The 17,574-nt window shown below is 36.3% G+C and overlaps 1 protein-coding gene across 2 annotated transcripts in view; it reads left to right on the top strand.

The window, feature by feature from the left end:
* Positions 1 to 2,014: 2,014 nt before the first annotated feature.
* Positions 2,015 to 17,574, top strand: part of ecm1a (extracellular matrix protein 1a) — a 36,630-nt gene continuing 21,070 nt past the window's right edge. Inside the window, exons 1-3 of one of the 2 annotated variants that reach the window (XM_051922247.1) lie at positions 2,015 to 2,320; positions 10,694 to 10,750; positions 12,361 to 12,434. In XM_051922247.1, the coding sequence (XP_051778207.1) occupies positions 2,257 to 2,320; positions 10,694 to 10,750; positions 12,361 to 12,434 (195 nt within the window). In that variant the 5' untranslated portion in view covers positions 2,015 to 2,256. The remainder of the gene's footprint in view (positions 2,321 to 10,693; positions 10,751 to 12,360; positions 12,435 to 17,574) is intronic. The other variant, XM_028795055.2, reaches the window with a different exon arrangement.

The following is a 17,574-nucleotide window of genomic DNA, read 5'->3' on the forward strand; positions in this document are numbered from 1 at the left end:
TCCTTTTTATAAAACAAATATCTGTCACAACATGTTTTTATTTTTACTTCCTTTGACATTACAGTTGATTTGGTAAACTAGTGGTAACATTTAAAAAAGAAAAAAGTGAAAAAAAATTATTTGAGGTGAATGAATAAAAATAAATTACATGCTCAGTGTTACTGAAAGTCTAAATGGCTTTATTTTAAATTTCTTCATGTAGGATAATACCAGCCATAACCTTGGAAACAACTTAACCAGTGCAGGACAGAAAAGAACATATGAAGGTCAAATTTGTGCCACCCAAAGAAAAAAATAAACACCCTAAAAGACATGACAAACATATACATTACAGTAACATAATATTTTAAGTGTCATCAATAATAAAATTATTTCATATAATGTTTTCATGACTGGGCAGTCACAAAGAGATAAGCATTAGCTAACAGCTTGAAATAATGTTAAGAGTGTGTTAAAAATGCTGAACATCAGGCCACATAACAAGGAGGTCTTCATTACTTCAAGGCGTCATCCAGAACAATTGCTCTGGTGTCTGCTCCATTCATTGTTAACTGTCATCATCAGCAGACAATTAAAGTAACAACTCCACATAAAAAGATGAATAGGAAAAAGGTGGCTTACTGCTTGTGAAGCTGATTAGAACAAAGACATACAGCCACAGAACCACCAGAGGCCTCACGTGTAAACGGTTAGTATGACCAAAAATGTTGCATTCAACCGTTTACATGAACACTTTGAGATGTATAAAAACTAAACTTGGAAAAGCCATGCACATTTTCTGCTCGGTTTTGCAAACTAGCGGCACACAGCATCAAAGCAGTGCTGCTGTTTCTGTGTGGTCTCCCTTTTTTCAGAATCGCATCAATGACACAGGATTTATCAAATGCACCCAAACAGACAGAGCACGTATTTAGAAATGATGAAGACTGGCTTCTAAGTCGATTTTGATTTCCAAAAGCTCTACCTGCTCTTCTGCAATTTCTGTCCATTCTTGGGTTTATAGCCACAGGAGCTTTTCAACATGACTGATGGGGTATTTCTCAGTCATCACTGAGTCACGCCATGCCAGCTGTATTGAAGTGAGTATGGAAATGGGCGTACACAAAATTTTTCTGCATATGCACCGTTTATACACGAGGCCCCTGGTTTTCTTTGTGTGTGCGCACATTTCCACTTTCGTCCAAACACTGTGTTTTAGTGTGAATTTTACAGACACCGTTATACATGAGGCCCCAGGATTGGGACTGGAAACCATTGGTTTAACACATACAGGATGTTGTTTCCCACTCTTTCCAGAAAGTAGAGCAATGAACCATTTACCACCCTTAAAGAATTCAAGAATAAGAAGAAAAGAAAAAAAAAACGTTATCACGTATTAAAGGGGGGATTCTTTAGGCACATTCATTTCAAAACTGAATATTAAAATAACAGGGCTCAAAGCCACAATTTATAATTTGCACTAAAACTGTCAGATTCACAAAGCCATCGTTATTTACATTTAATAAAACCTTTTTATTTTCTCATTGACTGCTTGACCCTGAACTGAATAGGTGAATTTGAAAATTGGAAAATATGGACGTTATACTGTTTTAATGCAAGCTTTACATTTTGTGTATAGCCTATAATTGCTTTACCATAAAGCACTCTTAAGTTTATAAAAACAAATGTGCAGCAGTCCTTTTAAAATATTTCATAATGGCAACTCGTGCCTTTATTTAGTTAGGGTTTAAGTCCTCATACAACAAAAGAAAAAGCCATTGCCATCGTTCGTTGATTTTGGTCTTCTGAGTTCTGATTAACTGTTGCAAAATTGCTACACTTGAAATATGCATATTGCAAGAAAATTAAGGTAAAAACGCATCTAATGCCATTGTGCTATCCCATAGCAAAGCAATAGATACACTTGCTTGTTAACTAACTAACTAGACAACAGCACTGTGTCAGACGCCCACGCCTTCGCACTTTTCGCGTTTGGTCTTTAGTTTGTGAACTGGTATTCTCTTCACAGTAACAACCAACAGGCGGCGGCGACTCTGATCTAGGCTATCCAGTTGCATTTCGGGAACGGGAAAGCAAGGGGAAGGCGAACTTGCACAATTAGTCACCCATTGAGTCAGTCAAAAGACGACAGCTCAGCTGCGGCGAGCTCCTTTCTGTGGGAATTCGACTTATATAGACTACCTGGACTAGAGAGCAAAAAGGACAAACAAAGAATATCCCGGTCCGCTGGCATTGCTGGATATCTGCTTACCTGCCATGTCGCAACAAGGGCTACACACGCTGCTCATTTTGTGCTGTCTGCGGTTCACTTGCGCCTCAGGTATAGTATAAACGCCCGCCGCTCATCTGTAGCAAGGATTAAGAACACTGACCCGCAGAAGAGTATAGGCAAGTAACACACGCACGTGCTGCGAAAAATACAAGCCACGCGCTTGCGCAGTACGATGTAAACACTACCTGGTACACAACCTTTCGTTGTTTTCACAAAATGGATTGATTCACAACTCTAGAGTACCCACAGGTGGCCATGGACAGTAATAGGGTGTAACAGCAAGATGCAGAGTACAGAAATATATGGAAAAAGATAAACCTAACGGAAACAGCCAAAACAATAAGAAGAAGAGCCACAGGAGAATCAAAATCTTCACAAACTGTGAATCAATTAAATTGTTGACTTCAATTTTATATAAAAAAAAATAGGTTTGGTTGTGAAAGTTATGTGGGATCTGCCTTAAACTAGATTGTTGTACAATTATGTGATATCCTTTTCAATTATCTGCTAATTTTGCTGCAGACGTGTTTTACTGTAAACTTTTTTTTTCTTTACTCAAGCTTAGTGGGTTTGATGAAAAAGAAATAACAAAATTTAAACCTTCGTGTCTAGTGCTAAAAATACTTTACAACGTTCATTGGAGTGCGGCGCGGTAGGGATGAGCAATCCAAAACTTGTTTGATAATAAAGATTTGCCTCTGGGATTTACTTTGGCAGTTCTGGATTTTAGCTGTTGTGTAACATGGATCAAATCCTTTTACTTTATTTTGTCTTTAGCATGGGTGGTTTTCTTTATTACACTGTTTTGTTATACTTAATTCTTTTTATTTATGTCGCAAGGTTTTGGTATCCATAATATTGCTGACTGACCAATTACTGTGTCTTGTATTAATTAATCATATACTGTATAGCTGTTTTGATATCTGGGCAGCGTTGTGATTCTGTGTTTAGTGCTCCTGCCTCTTAATTTTAGACACATGGGTTCAGATCCTATTCCAGTTTGAGGGAATGGGCTTATTCGCCCCTTTCTTCTGGGTACTCCAGTTTCTTTCCTCAGATCAAGGTTTATTGTGTTAAGTTGCTGAAGGGCGTGTGCCCTTTTCGCAGTCTATCTAGAGTAGTGTATGATTTTCCCTGACTTTATATGAAAATATGGTACTCGTGTATTATAACCCCGCCACTCAACCCAGATAGCGCTTCCCCATTCACTCATGCGTAGAACCTCCTACGGCGATGACCCTTTAGATGTAATAGTTAACATTAGAAACTTCGTGACAGAAGTAATGTTTCAAAAGTAATTAGAAATCAAATTTTATGTATTCTTGTTTTTGTTTTGTAAATAAACGAATGTAAGAAACGATGAAGTTTTTGTTTTGACTGTGCCAGAGTTATATAACACACGAATACTGAAAATATGTAATGAAAGGGTCGGGAGTGGGCAGATGAAAGTTTACTAAAATGTTTGCAATTAACTTTCACTTTTGTTTCCAGAATTAAAATGAAATCTGAGGCAATCACATTTTGGGTAAATTATCACTTAATTATTGCAGACCCCACTAAATGGAAGAAAAAGTTTTACTTATGGATAACTACAGTAATCCTCATTTAGCTATTTGTATACAAACTGACAACTACCTATGTTGCTGTCATGAAGAGGTTATGATAATATGACTGAAAGTTCATCCTTACAGTTTTCCTAAACAACACTTAATCAAAATATAAGGTCACATTAAAAGTGCACAACACCATGTTTTCTTAAGATAATTGAGATTCCTTTTTTCTTTGATGTAAAATCGTTAAGAAAAAAAGTGGTTTTTTTTTAGTGGTTGATCAAAGTTATGGCATGGGCTTTGCATATTCTCTGTTTCTGTACAGGTGGAAGGAATTTCATTTTTGCTCCTATACACTAGGTTAGTTGGCTCTATTTGAAATAGTATTGGTGGGTGGGTAGGTGTAAAATATCTAGTGATCAATTTGTGCTGCACTCAGGGTTCATTTCTGCCTTGCGCCTCATACTGTCGGGATAGACTCAATCCTTCAAACCCTGTTTCCTGCCTTGCGCCCTGTGTTAGCTGGGATTGGTTCCAGCAGACCCATGTGACCCTGTGTTAGGATATAGCGTGTTGGGTAATGGATGGATGGATAAAACCAATGTTTAGTTCAGATGCTTGGTCAGTTTAGAACTTTTATGTATTTCATGAGGTGAGAAACCCAGTGCACTGCCAGGATTCATATGAACAAAAACACCCTTAGTAAACCATATCAGTGTAGCATTTTTAATCAACAAGAGACTGCTTTAAAACATAACTGCACAGAAAATCTACTTTTCAAGTTGGCTTATTATAAGCAGCTATTATGGTCTGAGTATTTTTAATGTACTCTAATAAAATGTGTCATTTTTTTTAAGTGCTTGACTTAAAACTAGAAAGTGTTAATTTAGGAAGTGAAATTATTTTAAAATATTTTCTCCTGTATATACAGGAAATTAAACTCTGGCATTCGTCAGTAAATATCGGAAATTTTATGTTGCTTTGTGAGTAGTGTTTCCTGAATTTTACTGCTTTAAACAAATGCCTCATTTTATGATTTTTTTTTATTAACAAAAATGAAATCAACTTGCCAGAATGAGAAGCATATAAAATAAATCCAAAAATAAAATAAATATAATATATATAAATAAAGCATATAAAATAAATCCAAATGGCACGCCTGTCCGGTCCCCTACCATATCCTTTGTCTTATGCTATACAGCAGTGCCAACCAACCACACCGCTACACGCATCCATGGTACCAAATGCATCAAAAGTTTGCATTCATAAAAGATATAAATTTGGAAGTAGCAGAATAATGGTAATACTTGGAGGTTTTGGATGTTCCATTGATTAATGATGTAGACAACTACAAAACAAATATTTTTTTAAAAGCAGACCAGACATCATTGTCAGATACAGAATGACCATTTTTTATTTGGTTTAATAACTAAAGACAAATGAATGTGAATCCTTTTTATATTCGCTTGCCAATTTGTGATCTTCGTAGGGGTAGAAACTGTAAAAAGAATGTTGAATGCTGAAAACTGCATGCATCAGATATTGGTATTTTAGCCTGTTGTTTAATCCTCCCTTTCCTTTTTACATTTTTTGCATATTTGCAAGCTTCTGGAGGGTGGGATGGGTTTAGGACTAGATAAACTATCAGAGATATAGGTATCTAGTTCAGTTTAAATACTGATTTACCTAAGAACCTGACTGACAAAGCACACATCACTCTATGAAAAGTCTGTCACAACAAAAACTTAATAAAATGGATTTTGATGTCTGAAATTCCTATGCAGGATTATAAAGTTGGAAAAGTAATTTTAATATTTATGCAAAGTATTGCTGCTTTCTGTAACTTTGTAGTTATTTTGTTAATCAGTTATTTTAAATCATTTGTAATAAATGTAAATTCTTTTATTTTTTTCCCTCCTTTCATCATTTAAGTAGCACAGGCCTATAATTGGTAGCTTAGGTTGTAAAAAAAAAACTGCTTTTTTAATGTTATCATATAGACACATTTGGTGGTGTTGTGTTCATATAGATTAGTTTTTTGTTTTTTTTTTGGTTTTTTTTTGGTTTTTATTACTAAGCAAAAATAATCATGGAAGTGAGTTCAATGTTGATTAGGATATGCAAGGAAGGCATTTGCTGTACTCTAGACACATACCAATAATGACCATATAAACCTTTAAATTAACTGTTGCTGATAGCGCAGTGGTGGCGCTACTGCCTCGCAGTTAGGAGACCTGGGTTTGCTTCCTGGGTCCTCCCTGCGTGGAGTTTGCATATTCTCCGTGTCTGTGTGGGTTTCCTCCCACCATCCAAAGACATGCAGGTTAGCTGCATTGGCAATCCTAAATTGTCCCTAGTGTGTGCGTGGTGTGTGGGTGTGTGTGTGCGCCCTGCGGTGGGCTGGCGCCCTGCCTGGGGCTTGTTCCTGCCTTGCGCCCTGTGTTGGCTGGGATTGGCTCCAGCAGACCCCTGTGTCCCTGTGTTAGAATATAATGGGTTGGACAATGACTGACTGACTGATAGTGCTTTTGAATTGAAGATGGGGCTCTTGACAAATGAATGAGGAGGGAGGTGGGTCTTCAGTTCAAATGTGTGATCCCATGTGAATGGGCTTCCTGTTTGTGAACTAACATTCATCCTTTAGAATTATTTATTTAATAATATTTTAGCAAAAAGTACATAATTTTGCTAGTTGTGAGCATACAACTAAATGACTTGACATGTGGATCATATAACGTGAATAATGTCTGATTTGTTTTTTATGGACATTTTTGATAATGCTCATCATTGTCCAGTGCTGGTCACCTTTGGGCACCATTCTTTCACAAACTTTACATCCATTCTCCAGAAAAACATGAAATTAAAAGATTTTTCTCCCTCTCATCACTACGAGTAACATGGAGAAGAAATGTCAATTTTGGATGAAGTATTAATTTAAATTACCTGAGGGAGGGCTCATGAGTGGTGATATCAGGATGGCCCTGCCTCTTAGGGCTCCACTCACAAGGAACATAAGTAAACTAAATGAGACAATACACAGTTAACTAATAACAAGAAATTAAGTTCACAAAAATAACAAATATAAGGTATAATAATACAAAGGCAACAGAAACCGTAATTAAACACATTAATACATAACAGCTGTCAGACCCCTGACCAACCTGGTGATCATCCTATCAATAGTATCTCATTATACTCTTCTTATGTACCATGACTATACTTCTAGAATTCAGTCATAAGAGAAACCTCTAGTATGGCATAAGAAAAAAAAAATCAAATTAGAAAAGGCCATTCAGTCAGGCAATTTAATGAAATTTACTAATAGTCACATAGTATGTTTGGGTAATTAAGAAAAAAAAGTCACATTTTCTGTTTCCATTATATGCCTTGTTAGCTGTGAGATTTAGAACAAAGCCTTAATGTGTAAAAATGATTCTTAATTTCCATCAATGTTTTTGAGTATGTGATTCACTTTCTAATTGAAAGAATTCTGATGCTTCAATTTTTGCTAATGTTTTTAAGAATTCTGAAGATCTGAGTTAGGTTCACATATAGCCTTCACTGCCCAGAATTAAAGAGATTTAATTTCCTTAGCCCATCAGAGTTGGAGAAGTATTTTAGTTCAGAGAAGGATTGTATTTGCTTGCTGTCTTCTTCTGTTCAGCTTTCTTTATAATTCAGTGACCAAAAAAAAAAAAACACACACTGACTTGCGCATTATAGTCTGTGCAGTACGAGCATCTGTAACCATCTTCAACTACACATTTTCTTTTTTAAATTTGCTAATCAAACTATTATTATAATACCATATTTATATAATGTATTTATGTTATCAAACCACAAATGGCCCATTAGTTAGACGAAAATAACCTTATCCAAGAAAGGCTCTGCTAATTTACGGAATCGAGTTAACTTTATTTTTCCAGTTCCAAAACTGTAGATATTGTGAAGTGGAGTATGTTGCAGAAGAATTATATGTTGAGCTAACAATATGACAGATGCTTGTCTATTAAAATAGTCTTTAAGGATGATGGTTCTATCTGGGTTATTTCATAAAAGGTCAGTTTAGTGAACAAAGGTCCACTCAAATTATATAGACCTATAATAAACCATTGAAAATAAATTTCCAGTGAAGTCTGAGTAATGGAAAATGCCAAATCATATAGTGAAGAGAGGTTAGTTCTTGGCGGCACCTCTGCACAGGGCCAGGTCCCAAATGCAAGTTGTGTTTATAGTCTTTATTATCGTGGGTTCTGTAAGACCTTTCAAGTCCGTTACTAGGTTGGTCTATTCTTACACCTTAAGATTAACACTCATACAGATACACATACACATAGGGATCCTGTAGACGAAGCCTCACGTGAAAGCCTAATTGTCAGTAACCCCACAATATTCTATTTAGAATTCCCTTTGTATTCATACATAGATATCCTTAGAGAATTTAAGAAGGGGCCTGAGCTTCCTCAAAAGCTTACATATTGTAATCTTTTTAGTTAGCCAATAAAATGTGTCATTTTGCTTGACTTCTCATTGTATCCATAATGGTAACGGTACAACACCCTACTACTACTGTACATGTTTTCTAGTGAAATTGTACTGCAGGCTCTGAATCTTCAGGACCAGGTATTGTCTCTGGTTTTAAGATGATGGTAACCAGACAAAGACTGTGATTTTTACTGTTTTGTACTTGTGCTTGTAACCTCATAAAACAATGTATTAACCTATATGTTTCTGGCCATTACTGTAAATTCATCTAAAATGGGTAAATTATATATATTGGGTAAATCCTTTTAGTTTTAAAACTGTCGGTTATTTCTTAAAACCGGCTACAGGCCACACTGCTCTTTACTCCTGTTGGTTAAGGAGGGAAAAATGAAGTTACCGTGAACATCTGATCATCAAAACAGGAGAGCAGGAGATTGAAAAACCATTTCCTTTGAGAAATTTCAATTAATATTACAACATACAGGTGGTAGGAACAGAAACTGGCAATAAAACAATATGAATCCATAGATCCATTGCCTCAAATGTACAGACTGGGTTGGTAGTGCACTGGTGAGTGTTTTCTTTTCACACTTTCTCCTACTGCCAATTCGGCAGAATTTGAATACAAGAGCTTCCTTAAGCATTGATGTTGACCTTGTTCATCCTTTTATAACCAAAGCGTATCCTTTTTAAAATGGAGCCTTTAAGGTAGACAGCACTCCATGCTACAAGGCATACTTCATCTCAAGCTGCTTCTGCAGACATGATAATTGTTTTATTTCATTTCAATAGCCTGTACAATCGTCAGATCCCAGACTACCTTTTGAATGAGATGGAAAAGGTTTGTTGCATGAATGTGTGGCCAAAATATATGCAGGAATTGCATTCTGCTGTGTATCAAGCATGGATCAAAGTCCCTAAGGAATGTGCTTATTAAATTTATGCTTCACACAATTCAGACAGTTCTGAAAGCAAAAGATGCTCATTCTCGTCACTAGATTGGTATGCTTAGCAAAGTGGCTACTTTAACCTATGTATCATTAGATGATTTTTCCAGCAATTTTTCAGTTGTAGCCTTCATTTATATAATCTTAGCCAGTCAACGGCATGCTCCTGTAAAGCCAATCATCTAATATTGCATACCCAAGGACTGAAATCAACCAGTCTTCAACTGGCTAGGATGAAAATAAACATGTTTGACTTTCCCTTTGGTTATGGAGCAGGATCTTTGCTTGTGAAAATTTAGAACCTATAAGCATTCAGCCGGATGTACAATGCCTAGAATGTAGCAACAAAGAATAAGGAACACGCATGTTTTGAACCTCTGCAGACAGAAGAGCTTCTCTTCTGTTTGTGTCTTGTGTTTTACATGCCATAACAAAATGGGGAAAAGGGAATTAAAAGGCAAAGATTGCCGCTGAGCTCACTGTAGCAGTTAACTCTTCGTAAAGTACCTCTCCATCCGGCAACACACTATTGGCTGTCAGAAAAAGGAGCAAGCATAACTGCACTGCAAGACTCGCTCTTAGTTGGTAACAGTGACATGAGCTACAATTTTGAGTTGTGTAATACAACATGCTGTGGCGATGACATCAGCGACTGATCGTCAAATCTGACATGCCTCATGATAAAAAGTTTCATAATGCGACATCAGCTTTAGTTCTCTATAATACAGGTGCAAAGTACCTTTCTCAGAACTAGTCAAGAAAACAGTTATCAAGATTACAAAACAGATTGAGTTTACAGCTAAACCGTGTTGGTGTGAGCAACTGTTTCTTTTCTTTAATTTCATAGCTTATGAATAGTCATAAGATTAATGCTTTGGCTTTGATGAATAGTTGATGGCAGTAAATTTCTAGATTTTCTGTGCTTTTTTAGTTTTTGTTCAGAAAACATTTAGGAATATTACCAAGTGAGTGACAGCAGTTAGGCAAACTACCTGGGACTGCTGAATTCTAGCTCGAGAGACTTGATTTTACTCTTGACTTTCATGTTTTCATAGTTTTTGTTCAGTTTTTCTAGAAGTGCTGTATTTTTATTTTCTTGCAACCCAAAGATGTACATGTTCAGTTAGATGCCAATTTTAAAAAATGGTTCAATATAAATGGTTACACATATGAGGTTGATCTGTAATGAAAACATAGTAGCTTCTTGTCCAGGCTTGGTTCCTGCCTTGTGCCTACAGTATTTGTAATTGAAAAGTAATAATGTTTTTGTTATAATGCTGTAGATATACTGCAGTTTCATTTCATTCTATATCTTGTGGACATGTGCATTCATTTTACAGTAATACTTGTGCAGATAAGCATTTTTCTAACATTTTTTACACAAATTCATTATGTTTTTTTTCTTTTTCACTTGTATCTTTTTAATATGTTTTAATTAGATTCTTGGGATGACATGGAACAGAGAGAGGTGATTCCTGAACTTCCTGATATCCCAGGTAAAAAAAGATGCATGTCTGTATGTTTCATTGCCAGTTTTACAGTTCTTGTTATTATACAAAGAAGTAAAAAGACTCTCATTTTTATTGATTATGAATGTGTAGACAGTATCTTGCTTACTTGGTTCAAATCTGTCTTGATTTGACTCATTACTAATTTTCCTAAGTGTTTTCTGGCCTTTAAAAATAGTTTACACATTGTTTTGGGGACTCTTCAGACCTCTTAATCTGATGGTCACATTTATTTTTTTGTTTGAACACATTTTTTACTCGTGTTACTTATTTTTTGCATTCTCCTGTGTCGCCATCTTGTTATTTTAATGAGCACTGCCATTTTGGGACTTTTGAGTTGACAGTTGCTTTTCATTTTTTAGGATTTACATCAAGGATAATGGATGGGGTGACATTCATGATTTGTGCAAGTTTGTGGATATTTCAAACAATATAATTAATGTTAGTTAAAGTAGGTCCTAGCATTGGTTTTCTTTGGCTTTGATCTCTACAATGTCTTGGTTTTCATCATGGTCTTTGCCCCTTTGGTTTTGTTTTGCTTCAGTCTATTCATTTTTTGGCTCTCTGAAGGGAGGCGGCCCCTTTAAATAAGCACCCAGATGTGCTCCAGGTGTTCCCGGCGATCTCCCACCGACACGCCCCAGTGTGGCGGAAGTGCCAGCTGTCTCCCCGGAAGCACTCCGGGGTCCCTGTTCCTCTTCCCCCCAGCACTTCCTGGTGTGGCGGAAGCGCTGCGGTCCAGGGTCCTCCAGGTACTGGGGTCCCCCTGGCGGTGACCACGGGCCCCTACAGGGTCGAGCTTCCCAGCTCTGTACCCGCGGTCCCCAGGGCGGTCGCCCCCTCGAGGTCTGGAGGAGGAATAAGCCCTCCTCCTGTCTTCCTGGGTGTCCCGGGTGTGTACCACCCCCATCCGGGCACCACACAATGTACTATGTCTTACTTTTATTCTCCTGATTCCAATTAGTGATCAACTGCTCTTCCCTGTACAATTGGTACAACATCAACGAATAGTAACATACTTGCCACATATGATGTAGTCGGTTGCTACTCTCTAAAACCTTATGATAGATTTGGAAACGTAGGTTTCAGTAGACTTTGTACTTGAAAACATAGACTCATGTGTTGCCCAGATGAAGTTAATCATGCATCAACACACTAGACAATTTTTATCTGATTTTTAAATTTATAATAAATTGAACTATTATTTTTCCCCTTATGGCACTACAAAGCTTTGTGCAGCAGGTAAAATTAAATGCAAAATGTACAACTTTCAGCAGTTTTTGAGTTATAAGAAGACAAAGACAAGGTGAAGAAATAGTTTCTTGCCCAGGCTTGGTTGCTACTTTAGGCCTACTGTTTGCTCAGATTAGCTCAGAAAAATGAGTAGAGCATAAATGCAGTGCTATTTATGGTTTTATATTCATACTTTAAAAGTAGTAATATTATCATACTTTATACTGTAGTTTCATTTCACTTAATTCTGTACCATGTGGATGAAGAATACATTGTACAGTGGTACTGAATTAGACTTCTTGTAGCACTTTTTTGCATGGATTCAGTGTATTTTTTCACATATCTTTTTCATATGTTTTAATTAGATCCTTTCGATGATCTGCTACAGAGACCGCTGATTCCTGACCTTCATGGTTTATTTGGTAAGAAAGATGCTTGTGTATATATGTCACATTGCCTGCTGTTCAGTTCTTGGTGTTGCACTAGGAAGTGAAAGGCTCTTTCTGTTTCACTTTCTTGTATCAATTGTGCACCACAAGCGCCCCTGACCCGTTAAGATTGTGTAAATTAAGTCTGTGACTGAAAATTACAGGAAAAATTGTTGTGGGGTCTTTAGGAAGCAAGTAAAAAAAATGTTTCCGTGTGAATGGTTGTGTGCTCTTTGATGGAAACAACCTCTTGTCCAGACTTGCTTCATGCTTTGTGCCCTCTGCTAGCACAGGTTGGCTTAGAAAAATGAGTAGCACACATTGCACTATTTATAGTTTTGTACTGTTAATTTAAATGTAATGTTATTCTTAAAACTAGAATATATCTACAGTGTTATATTTCACTTTTACTCTGTACCCAGTGGCCAATTTACATACTGCCTTCTATAATATAGTTTAAAGCAGACAATTGACATTTTAAAAATATATGATTAATATAGTCTTTACATTGTGGTCATTTAATTAAGTTATTTAATTTTACTATTTTACTATTAGTATGATTGGAGTCTATATGGGACACAATGTGAACTGATAACAAAGAATAAAAATATATCAACTAACTTAAATAGCTGGTAAACTGATTCTATTTTTGTAATTTTAATAAGATAATGTCTTTCTGTGCTTATTATAGTTGATAAACTAGATAAATTCATCAAACCACCATTCCTTCAAGTATTAATCACTTTCAAATATGTATCTCCTCATTTCAGAGTTACATCTAAACATTGCAAACTATGTAGCTTCTTGCTTAGGAAGTATATTTGGTACTGATGTGAATACATCTTCTTTTAGCATTTCTTTGTACATATTTAGTATGTTTTTAATCAGGTGTCTTTTTAATATGTTTAATTAGTTCCTTTGGATGATTTGGAACAGAGAGAGGTAGAACCAGTACTTTCTGATTTCTCAGGTAAAAAAAAATCTAGGTTTCTTAGCCAGAACTAGAGTTCATGGGATTGAACAAGAGAGCAAATCTTTTCCTTGTACATGAATGCTCATTCACTTGTTTACATGGGTCATCCCCATGATTTATACTACTTTTTCACTACTTAGCTGTCATTCACAGTATATGTGCCTCTATGTTCTGTGATAGTTTTGATTAATGAAGCCAATGTCTCCTGGGTGCTCCTGATCCCCCCCCCCTCCCCCGCAACTACCCCCCCATTGGGTGCTCCTGATTTTTTTCCATTTAATAATGTGCTATATCCACATACTAAAATTCTAAGTCACGTCAGCTAACAGAAACACATTCACTCACTCTCTATGGTTAGTCTATTGCTACTCTCTAATACATTTGGTAAGGATGGCTTCAGTACATTTTAACTTGGAAATTAAATCTCTTGTTTTGCCCAGTAGCTGTGTTCATTTATCAACACTTTCTTCATAGTTTTTTCTCATATGTAAAATTTTAAGTAGATAAAACTAGTTTTGTACAGCATATCAAATCAAATGCAAAATGTCAAAAACTTTGCATTTATTGAATTAAAAGAGCAGGTAAGAGTGAAATAGTGTTAAGGATTTCATATACAGTAAAACCTTGATTATCTGTCAGAGATCGGGACCGAGGCCGTGACAAATAATAAAAAAGATGGATAACAGAACAGCTACTTTAAAAAGATATACAGTAAATTAGTTTAGCGAATAGTCTTATATATTACAAAAAATATATATTAGGGACGTTTAAAAAGTTTCCACACTTTTATATTTTTGTTGGAAACGTTGAAGGCAGAAGGAGTAGTCATTGGGCATTAAAAAGTTGGTACGATGCTGGGAAAATTGCATCACAAACAAAGGTGACTATGTAGAAAAGTGATGTAATTTGTTTTGGAAATTCTTAATAAATAGGGTTAAAAAAAGTGCTAAAACTTTTTGAACATCCCTCGTATATATTAACAAAATTTAATTAGTTTATGTAATATTGTAATGACCAGCGTAATAAGCAAATACAAATTGGAGGTACTGGAGTTTTCCAGTTCCGTAACAAATGGTGCCCTCTCTTATACTCTGTTATCTGGGTTACAGAACACATCTCCAAAACAATAAAAGAAAGCTTTCCCTACCGATGATTATCTCCTGCCACTCTTGTTCTGTCTTTTTCTATACCAAAAACACTCCTGCTTATTGTCTCTTGACTCCCTACTCAAAACTTCCTTCCACCGCACCTTCCTTTTTCTCCTACCTTCTCCTGTCACTCAGCTCCTAAGAGGCATGCCCACCCCTCACAGAACAGAAGCCCTTCACCTAGTCCCATCACTTACACAGCATTCTGCCCTTTCTGCTCCTGTACAGCACATCACAAGCTGCCTGCATGTCACAATATATTAACAAAACATAATATAACAGAATAAAAAAAAAGAACATTAAAATTGATACAGAATAACATTACCGTCAGTGGTTTCCATTTTCAGCACGTTTTTCAATTTTGTTGGCATCATGCTTTATATCGTTCACTGTTACTCCGTAAATTCAAGCAATTCTTGAAGCTCTTTTGCCATTTGATAAACATTTAATAATTAAATTTGTTTATGACAATTACAACACCACATGTATATGTTAATCGGCCATAACAATGTACTGTATAGTAGTTTAATTATAACAAAAGTGAAAAGCTACGAAACACTATTAAAGATGAACGTATGTAACTGACACTGTGATTTCAAAATGCGCCATGACATGTGGTGCTGGGTAAGAACACTACGCACTAGCAAAAGGGAGAGTTTTTCCAATACAACACAATACAATACAATTAATTTTTGTATAGCCCAACAAGTGCCCCAATTGGCTTTAACAGACCCTGCCTTTTGACAGTCCCCCAGCCTTGATTCTCTAAGACAAGGAAAAACTCCAAAAAAAAACCCTAGTAGGGGAAAAAATGGAAGAAACCTTGGGAAAGGCAGTTTAAAGAGAGACCCCTTTCCAGGTAGGTTGGGCATGCAGTGGGTGTCAAAAAGAAGGGGATCAATACAATACAATACACACAACAAAACACAAGTAATCTTCAATAAAGTATAATAGTAAAATAAAATATTACAAGTACAGAGCAGAATTTAACAGTAGATGATATCACATAATATGATTTGGATTTGTTTAGCGTCCTGGAGACATCAAGCTTCTTTCCCCCAATTGGCCATTCCACAGCTGAGATATTGCTGGGCCAGCCAATCCGATGAAAGAACCTCTCTACCCGACGATTCCTGTGATCTTCAATCAGAGATGACTTTACCTTAGGCAGGCAAAACAACTTGGCAGGTGGGCAGTGGCACCAAGTGCCACATTTGAGTACCAAGAAGAGACACAGAATAATTGAGGGTTACTAACAAATTATAACTATCATGTTACAGTGGAACCTCGATTTGTGAGCATAATTCGTTCCGGAAACGTGCTTGTAATCCAAAGCACTCGTGTATCAAAGCGAATTTCCCCATAAGAAATAATGGAAACTCAGATAATTTGTTTCACAACCCACAAATATTTATATAAAAATGATTAATACAAAATCTTCACTCTAACTAATGGAATCACTGCTATCTGTTGGCTCACTGGAATCTTTTTCTTTTTTTGAGACTTTAACAAGGAAACCTATCCAATGACAGCTGCTTTTGCCTGAAGTGTCACTACACTTGGGCACAAAATAAAAAAAAAAAATGCTTGACACACTGCAAGGTTTCTAAACTCTTTTGGGATTGAAAGCTGAGACTGAAGGGGCATCTTATAGTAGCAGGCATACCGTTCTACTGTTTAGGGGCCCTGTAACTAAAAGCTTGACCTCCCACTGTTATTTTATTAATCCTTGGAATCATAACCAGACCGGCATCTTGAGTTCTTAATGTGTGCTCTGGTTTGTAAGTCATGATAAGTTCAGACAAGTAAGCCAGACCTTGGCCATTTAAGGCTTTACATGTTAAAAGGAGGCTTTTTAAAGCTGCCCTAAACTTACCTGGGAGCCAGTGTAAGGGTTTAAGAACTGGAGTAATGTGTTCGTATTTTCTTGTTCTTGTTATAATTCTTGCAGCAGCATTTTGGATTAACTGGAGGCTGTATAAAGAACAATTTGAACATCCAGTGAACACAACATTGCAGTAGTCAATTCTACTAGAAATAAATGCATGAATTATCAGAACCCTGTCTATTTAGAAAGCGCCTTAATTTCCCAACATTTTTAAGATGGAAGAAACATGATTTGGACAACTTTGTAATATGCTCTTTAAATGACATGCAAGAATTAAAGATAACTCCTAGATTGCGGGCTGATTCAGTAAAATTAATGGTGATTCCAACGAGTTAAATGATGACAAACTATTGTTGCAATCAGCGTCATTCCCTCCAATAATTAACATCTCTGTTTTATCGGTGTTTAAAGACAAGTAGTTCTCATTCATCCACTCCTTTAATTCACTAACACAACTAATTAAAGACAACATTGGAGAAACTTCATTTGATCTAAAAGAAAGGTATATCTGGGTGTCATCTGCATGCGAGTGAATATTTACATTATGTTTTCTAATGATCGATCCCAGTGGAAGCATGTAAAATGAAAACAGTAAAGGTCCCAGTACTGAGCCCTGCGGGACACCATATCTCACTTCTGTGTATAATGATGGAGTACTGTACAAATGTAAAGTATTATTATTACTGTTTCAGCACATTTTTGTACATATTGGAATTGATTTTATAAGTAAGAACTAAACCAAGCAAGCACATTTTCTAGACTGTGCACTAAAATAGAATGGTCAGTGGTGTCAAATGCTGCACTTATGTCTAACAACCTAATTACAGTGGAGTTTTCTTCATCAGAGAATATCAGAATGTCATTTACAACACAAATTAGTGCAATTTCTGTACAATGACCAGTGCAGAAACCAGACTGGAATATCTCAAATTATAATGCGTAAGGTGTGACTGAAGCTGATTGGTGACTACTTTTTCTAGTATTTTAGAGAGAAAGGGTACATTTGAAATAGGTCTATAGTTATTAAGAATGTGTGGGTCTAGGTCTGACTTTTTAAGTAATGGTTTAATGACTGACACTTTTAGTGCATCAGGTACTGTGCCATGCAATAATGAACTATTGATAATGTTTAGAATAGGCAC

Source organism: Erpetoichthys calabaricus, chromosome 2, assembly GCF_900747795.2.
Source record: "Erpetoichthys calabaricus chromosome 2, fErpCal1.3, whole genome shotgun sequence".
Classification (NCBI taxonomy): domain Eukaryota; kingdom Metazoa; phylum Chordata; class Cladistia; order Polypteriformes; family Polypteridae; genus Erpetoichthys; species Erpetoichthys calabaricus.